The sequence below is a fragment of the Sinohyriopsis cumingii genome, chromosome 17 (assembly GCF_028554795.1).
Source record: "Sinohyriopsis cumingii isolate HCF-2022 chromosome 17, ASM2855479v2, whole genome shotgun sequence".
Classification (NCBI taxonomy): Eukaryota; Metazoa; Mollusca; class Bivalvia; order Unionida; family Unionidae; genus Sinohyriopsis; species Sinohyriopsis cumingii.
This window is the reverse complement of record NC_142977.1, coordinates 12,970,688-12,982,759: the sequence shown is the minus strand read 5'-3', so window position 1 is coordinate 12,982,759 and position 12,072 is coordinate 12,970,688. Positions and strand designations below refer to the sequence as shown.

The window sequence follows — 12,072 nt, the reverse complement described above, 5'->3', positions numbered from 1 at the left end:
ACATTTTTAAAAATGGTACTAACAGCTGCCTCGCTAGGCACTCAGCATTATGAGGTTACTAGTTAGTGTTATGACTGGTCAGCCTGGTGTCAGGATTATGTGACTGGGTGGGACATCATACTACATGTCTGTGGCATGGTGCCCCAGTGCTTGACATCACTATAAACTGTCACACTGCAGACATCATAGCAATATGACTGAAAAATTTTTAAAAATCTAAATCACAGACACACATTTATTGTAGTTGTAGTTATATTTTATTGTAAATTTAGTGCTGTCTTTATCATTTTGTGCATTTGCTTTTTCATTAAATGAAATTCCACTGTGGGTTTCAGTTGGTAAGATCAGCATTGGTACAGTGTTTAGCATGCCTAACTTAATGACTTAAAGAGTCCAGGTTCGAATCCTACTATAAGACCAGGACAGGTACTGTGATGTGTCCTTTGACAATTAAGGCAGATTACTCCAAATGCCCTGGCACGTAATGGCCTACTTGTGTTGCTGTGTTGTATAATATTGGACCATTCATTAAGACACACTTTTAATGAAACAAAATATGGCAGTTGTGGCCCACTTTAGCACCCTTGATAATGGGAAACCGGACATTAGTAATTGAATCTCCATTTTGTTCCAAGTGAAATAATGGATGGAAGAGATAAATGGAAGCAAAGACAAAATCCAAAATCCAAAAACAGAAAACATTGAGATGATAGATGAAATACACACATGAATAGAATGTGAATATAATGCAGATTTGGCAAAATTACACATTTCAGGGTCTGTTTTTGTCTCGGACAGTTAAGGCAAGTAGTCGCTATAGGCAGGTTATCACTATATAAAAGTAGCAACTTGTTCAGATCCAACAGATTGCTGGTACACTGTACTTGTTTTATAATTTATTTGAGGCAGATGCATGTAAATTTGTATTGGTGATTAGTTGCATCAGAAGTGTAATTGTTGTCTTGTCAAATAATCAAACAACTGATGTGTCCCATTCAGTCTTGTAAAAGTTGACTTGTCTAGATTTTAAATAGCTGATGTGTCCCACTGTCATGTAAATGTTGACTTGTCAAGTTATCATACAGCTGATGTGTCCCACTCAGTCTTATAAAAGACGACTTGTCTAGTTACCAAACATGATGTGTCCCACTCATTCTTGTAAAAGGTTGACTTGTCTGATTTTTAAAATAGCTGATATGTCCCACTATCATGTAAATGTTGACTTGTCTAGTTATCAAACAGCTGATGTGTCTCACTCAGTCTTATAAAAGTTGACTTGTTTAATTGCCAAAGAGATGATGTGTCCCACTCAGTCTTATAAAGGTTGACTTGTCTAGTTATAAAATAGCTGATGTGTCCCACTATCATGTAAATGTTGACTTGTCTAGCTATAAAACAGCTGATGTGTCCCACTCAGTCTTGTGAAGGTTGACTTGTCTAGTTATCCAACAGCTGATGTGTCCCACTCAGTCTTGTAAAGGTTGACTTGTCTAGTTATAAAATAGCTTAAGTGTCCCACTGTTATGTAAATGTTGACTTGTTAAAAAAAGCTGATGTGTCCCACTCAGTCTTGTAAAGGTTGACTTGTCTAGTTATCAAACAGCTGATGTGTCCCACTTTTGTAAAAGTTGTCTTATCTAGTTATCAAACAGCTGATGTGTCCCACTCATTCTTATAAAAGTTGACTTGTCTAGTTATCAAACAGCTGATGTGTCCCACTCAGACTTGTGAAGGTTGACTTGTCTAGTTATCAAACAGCTGATGTGTCCTAATCAGTCTTGTGAAGGTTGACTTGTCTAGTTATCAAACAGCTGATGTGTCCCACTTAGTCTTGTAAAGGTTGACTCACCAAATAATCAAATGACTAGTTTGTCCCTCTCATTTATACCAGAAAGTAGTCTAGACAACGTTTTTGACAGATGAACTTAATCAAGTATCGGGTGTGAAAACTCCGCATTAATTCACTTCATTTCATTAAGTTCCATATAATCAGAAATTCAGCTGCAATAAATCAGCAAAGAATTTACAAGTTCCCAGGATTATATTCACTGCTAATTTTGGGGAACTGATTCATTTAATTTACAAGCAGGTTGTGAGATTGATTTTTTGGTTGGTGTTAATTTTATGGTTGTAAAATTATTGTTCTGGTTTGTTAATTCTCTAAAGTTACTGATAGATTCGATAGAAATGAGGTTGCTTTATGATTGGCTTTGGAGGAAAAAGCCTGATTCATCCAAAGGCCCAGGCAGTTATGGTTTTAAATTACTAAACACTGGTACCAAATATACTCACTTATGAGTCAACTGCAAACTGCACAGACCCAGATCTGTCATCACATAATGTGCTGGCAGGTCAGTGTCTATTTTATTTGTTCTACTGACTGCTCACATCAAACTGCACAGACCCAGATCTGTCATCACATAATGTGCTGGCAGGTCAGTGTCTATGCAGTTTGTTTGGAGTAATCAGTAGAACAAACAATATATACCCTGGTATGCAGGCACATTATGCTATGGCAGATCAGGATCTTTGTTGTTTACAGTTTGACTCAACTTATAAGCTAGTATATATGGTAATCATGAAGCATTAGCATAGTAATGAAAGTATGGTTATCCTCTATATCGTACCCCCAGTATGATGACCCATTTATAAGGCAGTATGGTAACACATTGTGTTACATTATGTAATTTTATCACATGGTCAGTACACTTTACCATGCAGTCTCTTATTTTTTATATGGTATTATGTTAACATGTCTCTTTTATTATTCTGCAATCTTATTTTTGATATGGCATTATGTTAACATATCATTTGCATTATTCTGCAGTCCTATTTTCTTTGAGTATTTTTAAACAGCATTTGCACTGTTAATCACTCTAATTTATCTTTTATTCTCAAAGTATCCTTTATACATATCATTTACAACCCCAACCCCCCATTGATCTGGAAGTATCATATATTTTTACCATATCATTTACAACCCCAACCCCCATTGATCTGGAAGTATCATATATTTTTACCATATCATTGTTGTGTTTGTGTACTTTTATTGCTGATTAGTAATGAACCTTTCTTATCATGTAGGTGATCTTTTTTCTGATGCTATATAGCCTTACAGTGCTGATGTGCCATAAAATTCACAATCAGTCAAGCGGTGATTGGTCTAAATAAGTTCATTAAATTCTTGCACAGTATTCATTTTACGGATTGGCTGCAACCATGGGAATTTTCCTTACCCTGCCTTCTGAAACGTTTTTTTTTAAATACTATTACTATCAACAGTTTGACAGCCACTTTTCAAATTGATTGCCCATTTTGGCAGCCACTTTTCAAATGGATTGCCCGAGGGGAATTGGGGAAAAAATATCATGGTCCATTCCCATTATGGGCTCATTACAAATAAAACTAAGGGTATCAGGGAATAGATAATGGGGGGAGGGCCGCAATATGGACCCCATCCTATGACAAGCGAGGTTTAAATGTTAACTGATAGGAATAATTAAATTCATCTATCTAGGAAAAAATATGGACATATGCCAGTCTCCCAACTGACATAATGTTATCCATCCATTTTTACACAATAAAAAGCTCCAACGAGGTAATGGTCCTTAATATGTGATGCAATTCTGACATAAAATAAAATCTATGTCTACTATACTATGTATCTGTGTCTATCTATGTCTACTATACTATGTATCTATGCCCATCTATGGCTACTATACTATGCACCTATGTCTATCTATGTCTACTATACTATGTATCTATGTCTATGACTACTATACTATGTATATATATCTATGTCTGCTATAATATGTATCTATGTCTATCTATGTCTACTATACAGTGTATCTATGTCTATGACTACTATACTATGTATCTATGACTGTGTCTACTATAATATATATCTATGTCTACTATACTGTGTATCTCTGTCTATCTGTCTACTGTACTATATATCTATATCTATGACTACTATACTATGTATCTATGTCTGTATATGACTACTATACTGTGTATATGTGTCTATCTATGACTACTATACTAGATATCTGTCTATATGTGTCTACAGTACTATGTATCTATGTCTACTATACTATTTATCTATGTCTATTTATGTCTACTATACTATGTATCTATGTCTATCTATGTCTACTGTACTATGTATCTATGTCTACTATACTATGTATCTATGTCTATGTCTACTATACTTTGTATATATGTCTATGTTTACTATTCTGTGTATCTATGTCTATGTCTAATATACTATGTATCTATGTCTATATATGTATACTATACTTTGTATCTATGTCTATCTATGTCTAATATACCATTCCAAATCAAATACATGTAATTCAAATATCCAGTCACAAATCACAGTAAATCTGGAATTTCTGCATCCACACATGAATATCAAGTAACTGGAATGCTTAGTAGTAGAATTTACATATCAGGTGTAGACATTGTAAACATTTTCACATATAACATGGTACACATTTACAATTGCCTTAAACATTATTTTATACCACTCCAGTGGCCTAGTGGTTAGAGTGTCTGCCTCGGATGCAAGAGGTCATGAGTTCGATCCCCAGCCAAGTAATACCAAAGACTTATAAAAATGGTACTTACAGCTGCCTTGTTGGCATTCAGCTTTAAGAGGTTAGTGTTAGGACTGGTCGGCCTTGTGTCAGGATAATGTGACTGGTATGGACATCATGCTACATGTCTGCGGCATGATGCCCCATTGCTAGACATCACTATAAACTGCCACATTGCAAAGATCGTGGTGATATGACTGCAACATTGTTAAAGCTACGTTAAAAATACAAATCACAACAACATAAACAGTATTTTAATGGAGATCACTGTACTGTGTATAATATATCCCAGTACCTTGCCTGTAACACTGTATAATATATCCCAGTACCTTGCCTGTAACACTGTACTATGTATAATATATCCCAGTACCTTCCCAGTACCTTGCCTGTAACACTGTATAATATATCCCAGTACCTTGCCTGTAACACTGTATAATATATCCCAGTACCTTGCCTGTAACACTGTATAATATATCCCAGTACCTTGCCTGTAACACTGTACTATGTATAATATATCCCAGTACCTTGCCTGTAACACTGTATAATATATCCCAGTACCTTGCCTGTAACACTGTACTATGTATAATATATCCCAGTACCTTGCCTGTAACACTGTATAATATATCCCAGTACCTTGCCTGTAACACTGTATAATATATCCCAGTACCTTGCCTGTAACACTGTATAATATATCCCAGTACCTTGCCTGTAACACTGTATAATATATCCCAGTACCTTGCCTGTAACACTACACTTTTGTGCCTTTAAGGAAGGATAACTATAATTAGACTAATAAGCAATATATTCCAAAATTCCTTTAAATAAAATACAAACTTTATTCAAAGCCAACATCATATCGACCCCAACTTGCAGATATACATTATAAAATGGCAGATCTTAGTCAGGGCAGTTGGATGCATGTTGATTTACACATGAACATTATAGCAACAAACAATTTTAGAAATTATTTCATGTTGGCATTTTAACAACAGATAATGTTAGCATATTTTTTTTGTGGCTTGTTAACAACGTTCAATTTCATCAGAAATATTGAACATGTATAAAATATTAGATTTTTTTGTCTTCAAAATTGCGGACAGTTTATGCCTGTTAATAAGATCTAATGTTGAATATCATCTTGTATGTGTGTGAATATAGGCCATGATCTGTGAATAGGGTCCAGGATCTGTGAATAGGGTCCAGGATGTCTGAATAGGGTCCAGGATGTCTGAATGGGTCCAGGATGGCCACATGGTCTAAGGCACTCACCTTTACAGATCACTGACATCTCACTTCAGTGTGTATGAGCACAAGTCTTGGGCTTGGATAACATGGGTATGTGAGAAAATTTGCCAGTAGTTTCAAATGGGTTGGTGGTTCTTCCCAGGGGGTTTGATATTTGGTCCTCATGTATAACCTGTCATATGCTGAAAAATAACATTAAACACATAAAACTATTTTAAAAAATCCAAAAATAAAACTGATGAAAATGTACTATGGAATCATGTGCTTGAATAACAGTATTAAAACTGTACTATGGAATCATGTGCTTGAATAACAGTATTAAAACTGTACTATGGAATCATGTGCTTGAATAACAGTATTAAAACTGTACTATGGAATCATGTGCTTGAATAACAGTATTAAAACTGTACTATGGAATCATGTGCTTGAATAACAGTATTAAAACTGTACTATGGAATCATGCTTCAATAACAGTATTAAAACTACTATAGAATCATGTGCTTGAATAACAGTATTAAAACTGTACTATGGAATCATGTGCTTGAATAACTATTAAAACTGTACTATGGAATCATGTGCTTGAATAACAGTATTAAGACTGTACTGTGGAATCATGTGCTTGAATAACAGTATTAAAACTGTACTATGGAATCATGTGCTTGAATAACAGTTAAAGCTGTACTATGGAATCATGTGCTTGAATAAAAGTATTAAAACTGTACTATGGAATCATGTGCTTGAATAACAGTATTAAAACTGTACTATGGAATCATGTGCTTGAATAACAGTATTAAAACTGTACTATGGAATCATGTGCTTGAATAACAGTATTAAAACTGTACTATGGAATCATGTGCTTGAATAACAGTATTAAAACTGTACTATAGAATCATGTGCTTGAATAACAGTATTAAAACTGTACTATGGAATCATGTGCTTCAATAACACTGATGAATACAATTTTATCTCCCTCAAGAAATGAGAAAGATATTCTACAATGCATATATCATGCCACGCCTAGAGTATTGTTGTTCTGTCTAGGGTAATAGTGGTACAGAAAATCAGGAAAGATTACAGAAATTTCAAAAGTTATTTTTACGCTGATTTAGATACAACTTAAAGATCTTTTTAAAACCCAAAAGTGGCGTCCATTTCAGCAGAGAACTCAGTTTCAGAAGGGGTTACTAGTCTATAAATCCTTACATGGTTTGGCAACTGATTATCTTAAATGTAATTTGAAATTTGTTAAAAATGTACATATGCATGAACTAAGATCCATCTCAAACAACACGTTATATTCACCTAAACCAAAATCAGAATTTTATAAGAAGAGTTTTGCTCTTTTTTTTACCACCTTATATAAGTCAGCTGATAACATGCCAAGCTTTTAAAAAGTTTTTAGTAAACATCTACAGAAACAATTATTTGTATGATTTTGTTTAATTCAGCACTTCTACTTTTTACAACATTTTTAATACATACTCACCAATAATGTTTTACACGTTTGCTATACTATTTGTATGAATCCTGTATAATACTATTTGTATGAATCCTGTATACTACTGTTTGTATGAATCCTGTATACTACTATTTGTATGAATCCTGTACACTACTATTTGTATGAATCCTGTATACTACTATTTGTATGAATCCTGTATGTACTCATCCTTGAAGCCTTGTACATATTTTATTGTAACAGTAGATGAATTGTCGATTTACTAACAGCATTTGTTGTCTAAAGACACCATAACTTGTAAAAATTGTGCATTATATCTATATATATATATATATATATATATATATATATATATATATATATATATATATATATATATATATATATATATATATATCTCTCTGTGTGTGTGTGTACAAATGTCATTGTAGAAGGCCTCATGGAAGATTGGTCAGATGATCAAATGAGCTTCTTCTTTGAATAAAGTCATCATTATTATTATTATTATTATTATTATTATTATGATGATGATGATGAAACTGTACTGGGGAATCATGTGCTTCAGTAACACTGATGAAACTGCGAGCTAATTATAAGTATTAAAGAGAAGATAAATAGGCATGAAAGTGGAGGTTTGGTGGGTTGGGGGTATTTTAGTTTTTTTTTTAAATTAAAAAGTATCTAAATTAGTTTGCTAATCCCTTTTACAAGAGATTCAACTATAAAGTCCACATAGCATTTTTAGCATAGCTTTAAAACAAAGAAACCCATTAGATCAACATATGAAGTCCACATAGCATTTTTAGCATAGCTTTAAAACAAAGAAACCCATTAGATCAACATATGAAGTCCACATAGCATTTTTAACATAGCTTTAAAACAAAGACACCCATCAGATCAACATATGAAGTCCACATAGCATTTTTAACATAGCTTTAAAACAAAGAAACCCATCAAATCAACATATTTTGTCTGAGAGTGACTTGTGTAATTTTCTTATAACCAATGGATGCAAGATTCAGGCAATTGTTGCATCTCAAAAAAGGGAGAGAACCTTTGGAATTTGAATTTCTACTCATCTGAAATGTCATTACAGAAAATGTGGAAATTTGTCATAGTATGCTATAGTACAGAGGGTTTTACACATGTAATCAATATATACAAATGAGATGTAAACTGCCAGAATTCCACTACATTTACTTCTTTGAGAGCATATTGTCCTGCGTTTATTTGTGTAAAGTCACAAGATTCATCAATCTGGTGCATTATACAATAGATGGAAGTATTTACAATGGCTGAATTCTGTTGGAATCTTTAAGTTGTAATGTACTGGAAAGTCATTTCTTTTATGAATGTTTTCAAGCTCCAAATAGGTTCAGACATTCACAATTCTTAATATTTATGATTGTCAATTGCCCTACAGATCACTTGAAAGCAGTATTGCAAATGAGACCAATCCAAGACTATTAGAGCAAATTCACATTTGTATTCATCCATTACTGCAGTGTGCATTGGTAGTGTGACACAATAGATTATGCCTTTATTTTGCAGAAAGCTATTACATTCTCCAAGGGCCATACTTCTTTCCTATTTCTTTTAGATATATCATTCCCAAAAGGCCATAACTCTGATGTCTACAAGGCAAGAACCAAAGTCATACCCCAATTTAACCCAGTGAACAATAGATCAAAAATTTGGTTCAGCAAATCTTTGCATTGAAATTACTGCAGGAATGAAACAGCATATCAGATCACTTAAGGAAAATATGCTCTGATTTTTACAAGTGTGATCCAGTGTGGTAACCCAAATAACCAAACAAACAATAAATCAGAAACTATGTTCAGCTAATCTATTGCCATTAAAATGACTGAAGAAGTGAAAGGTCATTAACAATAAGTTAATGAAAATATGCTGCATTGGACATGTCAGTTATGACCTTGTACTATTTAAGAACGGTTGTATTATGCATTCTAACGCTTTAAATGCTGCTAATGGATTTTTGCCGTAGCTGCATTATGTATCAAAATGATAGATGTAACAGTGACCCCAGAACTTGTGATTTCTGCAATTATTTGTACCTAGTCCATCTCTCTCTCTATATCTTATATTTTATGTACAATAGTGGGGCATATGTGTTCTGTGAACACATTTTTATTTTTCGTAGAGTGATGACTATTTTAGTCAGAAATGACTTAAGAATTTTAGTATTTTCAAGGTAAAGGTTATAACATTGTTAATAAATGTATATTTTTATGGTATTTCATGGTGAAGGTTGAAGCCTTGTTAAATAAATGTATATTTTTGTGGTATTTCATGGTGAAGGTTGTAACATTGTTAATAATTGTCTATTCCAGGTTTGGTTACTACAGGAGACCAATATACATCAATATCATCAGGGATCCTTTGGACAGAATGCTGTCTTATTATTATTTCATTCGTTACGGCGATGATTTCCGTCCCAACCTGAAGAGGAAAAAAGCAGGAGATAAAGAGGTCAGTTTTGAAAGGGTGAAAACTTTTTCTGAATTAATTCCGTGTAACTTTTGTCAGCATGTGATGACCGTGGATACTGTTTATATGCTACATTTCAACATCATCAATTGGCATACAAGCACCGTGGTTATTTGTTTGAAGTTACATTTCAGCATCTGGTACATAATAAATGCCCTACAACTACAGTTGGATGCTATTGCAGATATTAGCAATTTTATTGTAAAAATATGACTATTTGTACACCCAACCCCTGACTTAAACTATGGATTAGGCGGCATCAGCATTTTTTGAAAACTTCATTGTTGTATAATGATCCCTCTAAAATTGCAGATGAGACCAAATATCATTTATCCACATCTGATTACATGAAGTTTAGGATACTGACTACAAAATATGCATCCCATCCATATTTCCTTTTCTCAGAACTATCATCTGTCAAAGTCAAGTAAGCAGTACTGTGTTCACTTGGGTTTCTTGTTCTTTTAAAGTAAGATCTCACATTATATTTGCTAAGTGTGAAATAGGGGATCCCCAGTTTCTTCGTGCATTTTCAAGAAAGTTTGCAACAGATAAACACGTTCTTTTAATTGTCGCAAATATGTTCTCTTGATTGTAGCATATATATTCTATTAACTGTAACAGATATGTTATCCTAATTAACAGACATGTTCTCCTTACTGCGTCAACCATTAATAAATGATGCAGTGTATTAAAGACACAATATATACTCACTTACAGATCAGTTCCTACTTCAAACAAAACAAACCTTGTTCTGCTGTCACATAATATACCAGCAGATCTTGGTCTGTAATGCTTGTTCTACTGATTAGTGCTAACAAGCTGCATAGACCCAGATTTGCTGGTGCATTATGCAATGGCAGATCTGGTTCTACTAATTAGTCCTAACAAACTGCATTGACCCAGATTTGCTGGTGCATTATGCAATGGCAGATCTGGTTCTACTAATTAGTCCTAACAAACTGCATTGACCCAGATTTGCTGGTGCATTATGCAATGGCAGATCTGGTTCTACTAATTAGTCCTAACAAACTGCATTGACCCAGATCTGCTGGTGCATTATGCAATGGCAGATCTGGGTCTTTGTTACTTGCAGTTTGACCTGACTTACAAGCGAGTATATACGATACTTTTATCCCAGCATATTCCACTCTGTACATACCTGGAGGATGCATGGAAAGCCATCTCTATTAGAATTCTCTTTTTTATACAAAATATGGACTGGCTACATGGAAATTTAGTAACCCAACAATGACTTCTTGTGTTACGTGTTGCATGTAAAATCAACTGATTTCTTGGGTTCTGGGTTAGTTGGAAATAGGAATTGTTGTCCTCTGCATCTCCCTGGATTGATCTGTCACTTGTCTGAGATTTGGGTAATTTCTAATCATTTTCTGAGATTTGGGTAACTTCTAACCATTGTCTGAGATTTGGGTAACTTCTAATCATTGTCTGAGATTTGGGTAACTTATATTCATTCAGGAGTACTAAGAGTTGATAAATTGGGTAACTCCTCATCAGTTACCAGTGAGTTGCTAAATTTCATCCAAGTTTTGGGTGACTCCAGCTCATTCAAGAGTACTAAGGAATTGATACATTTCAACATGATATCTGCTAAGCAGTATATCCCAGCATGCAAAGTCATCAATAAGTCCCTTCAATAGATGCTCTTCAGTCCGTGTTAGATGGTTGCTTTGCATGTAAGTCAATAAATAGGCCCTCTTCAATAGATGCTTTTCAGTCAGTGTTAAAAGATGGTTGCTTTGCATGCAAGTCAGTCAATAGGCCCCTTCAATAGATGCTTTTCAGTCGGTGTTAGATGGTTGCTTTGCATGCAAATCAAATAATGGGCCCCTTCAGTAGATGCTTTTCAGTCAGTGTTAAGTGGTTACTATGCATGCAAATCAGTCAAAAGTTTTCTTCTGTAGATGATTTTCAGTCCATGTTAGATGGATGCTTTGCATGCAAATCAATCAAAAGGTCACTTCAGTAGATGCTTTTCAGTCAGTGTTAAATGGTTACTATGAATGCAAATCAGTCAAAAGTTTTCTTCTGTAGATGCTTTTCAGTCCATGTTAGATGGATGCTGTGCATGAAAATCAAGCAATAGCCACCTGCAATAGATGCTTTTCAGTCAGTGTTAGATGGTTGCTTTTCATACAAGTCAGTCATTAAGCCCCTTCAATAGATGCTTTTCAGTCAGTGTTAGATGGTTGCTTTGCATGCAAGTCAGTCATTAGGCCCCTTCAATAGATGCTTTTCAGT

At 34.3% G+C, this 12,072-nt stretch overlaps 1 protein-coding gene across 1 annotated transcript in view; it reads left to right on the top strand.

Annotated features, from left to right (window-relative positions):
* Positions 1–12,072, top strand: part of LOC149777771 (heparan sulfate 2-O-sulfotransferase 1-like) — a 161,029-nt gene that overhangs the window by 125,808 nt on the left and 23,149 nt on the right. The window contains exon 5 of the mRNA XM_089938807.1: positions 9,651–9,789. Coding sequence (XP_089794933.1) covers positions 9,651–9,789 — 139 coding nt within the window. The remainder of the gene's footprint in view (positions 1–9,650; positions 9,790–12,072) is intronic.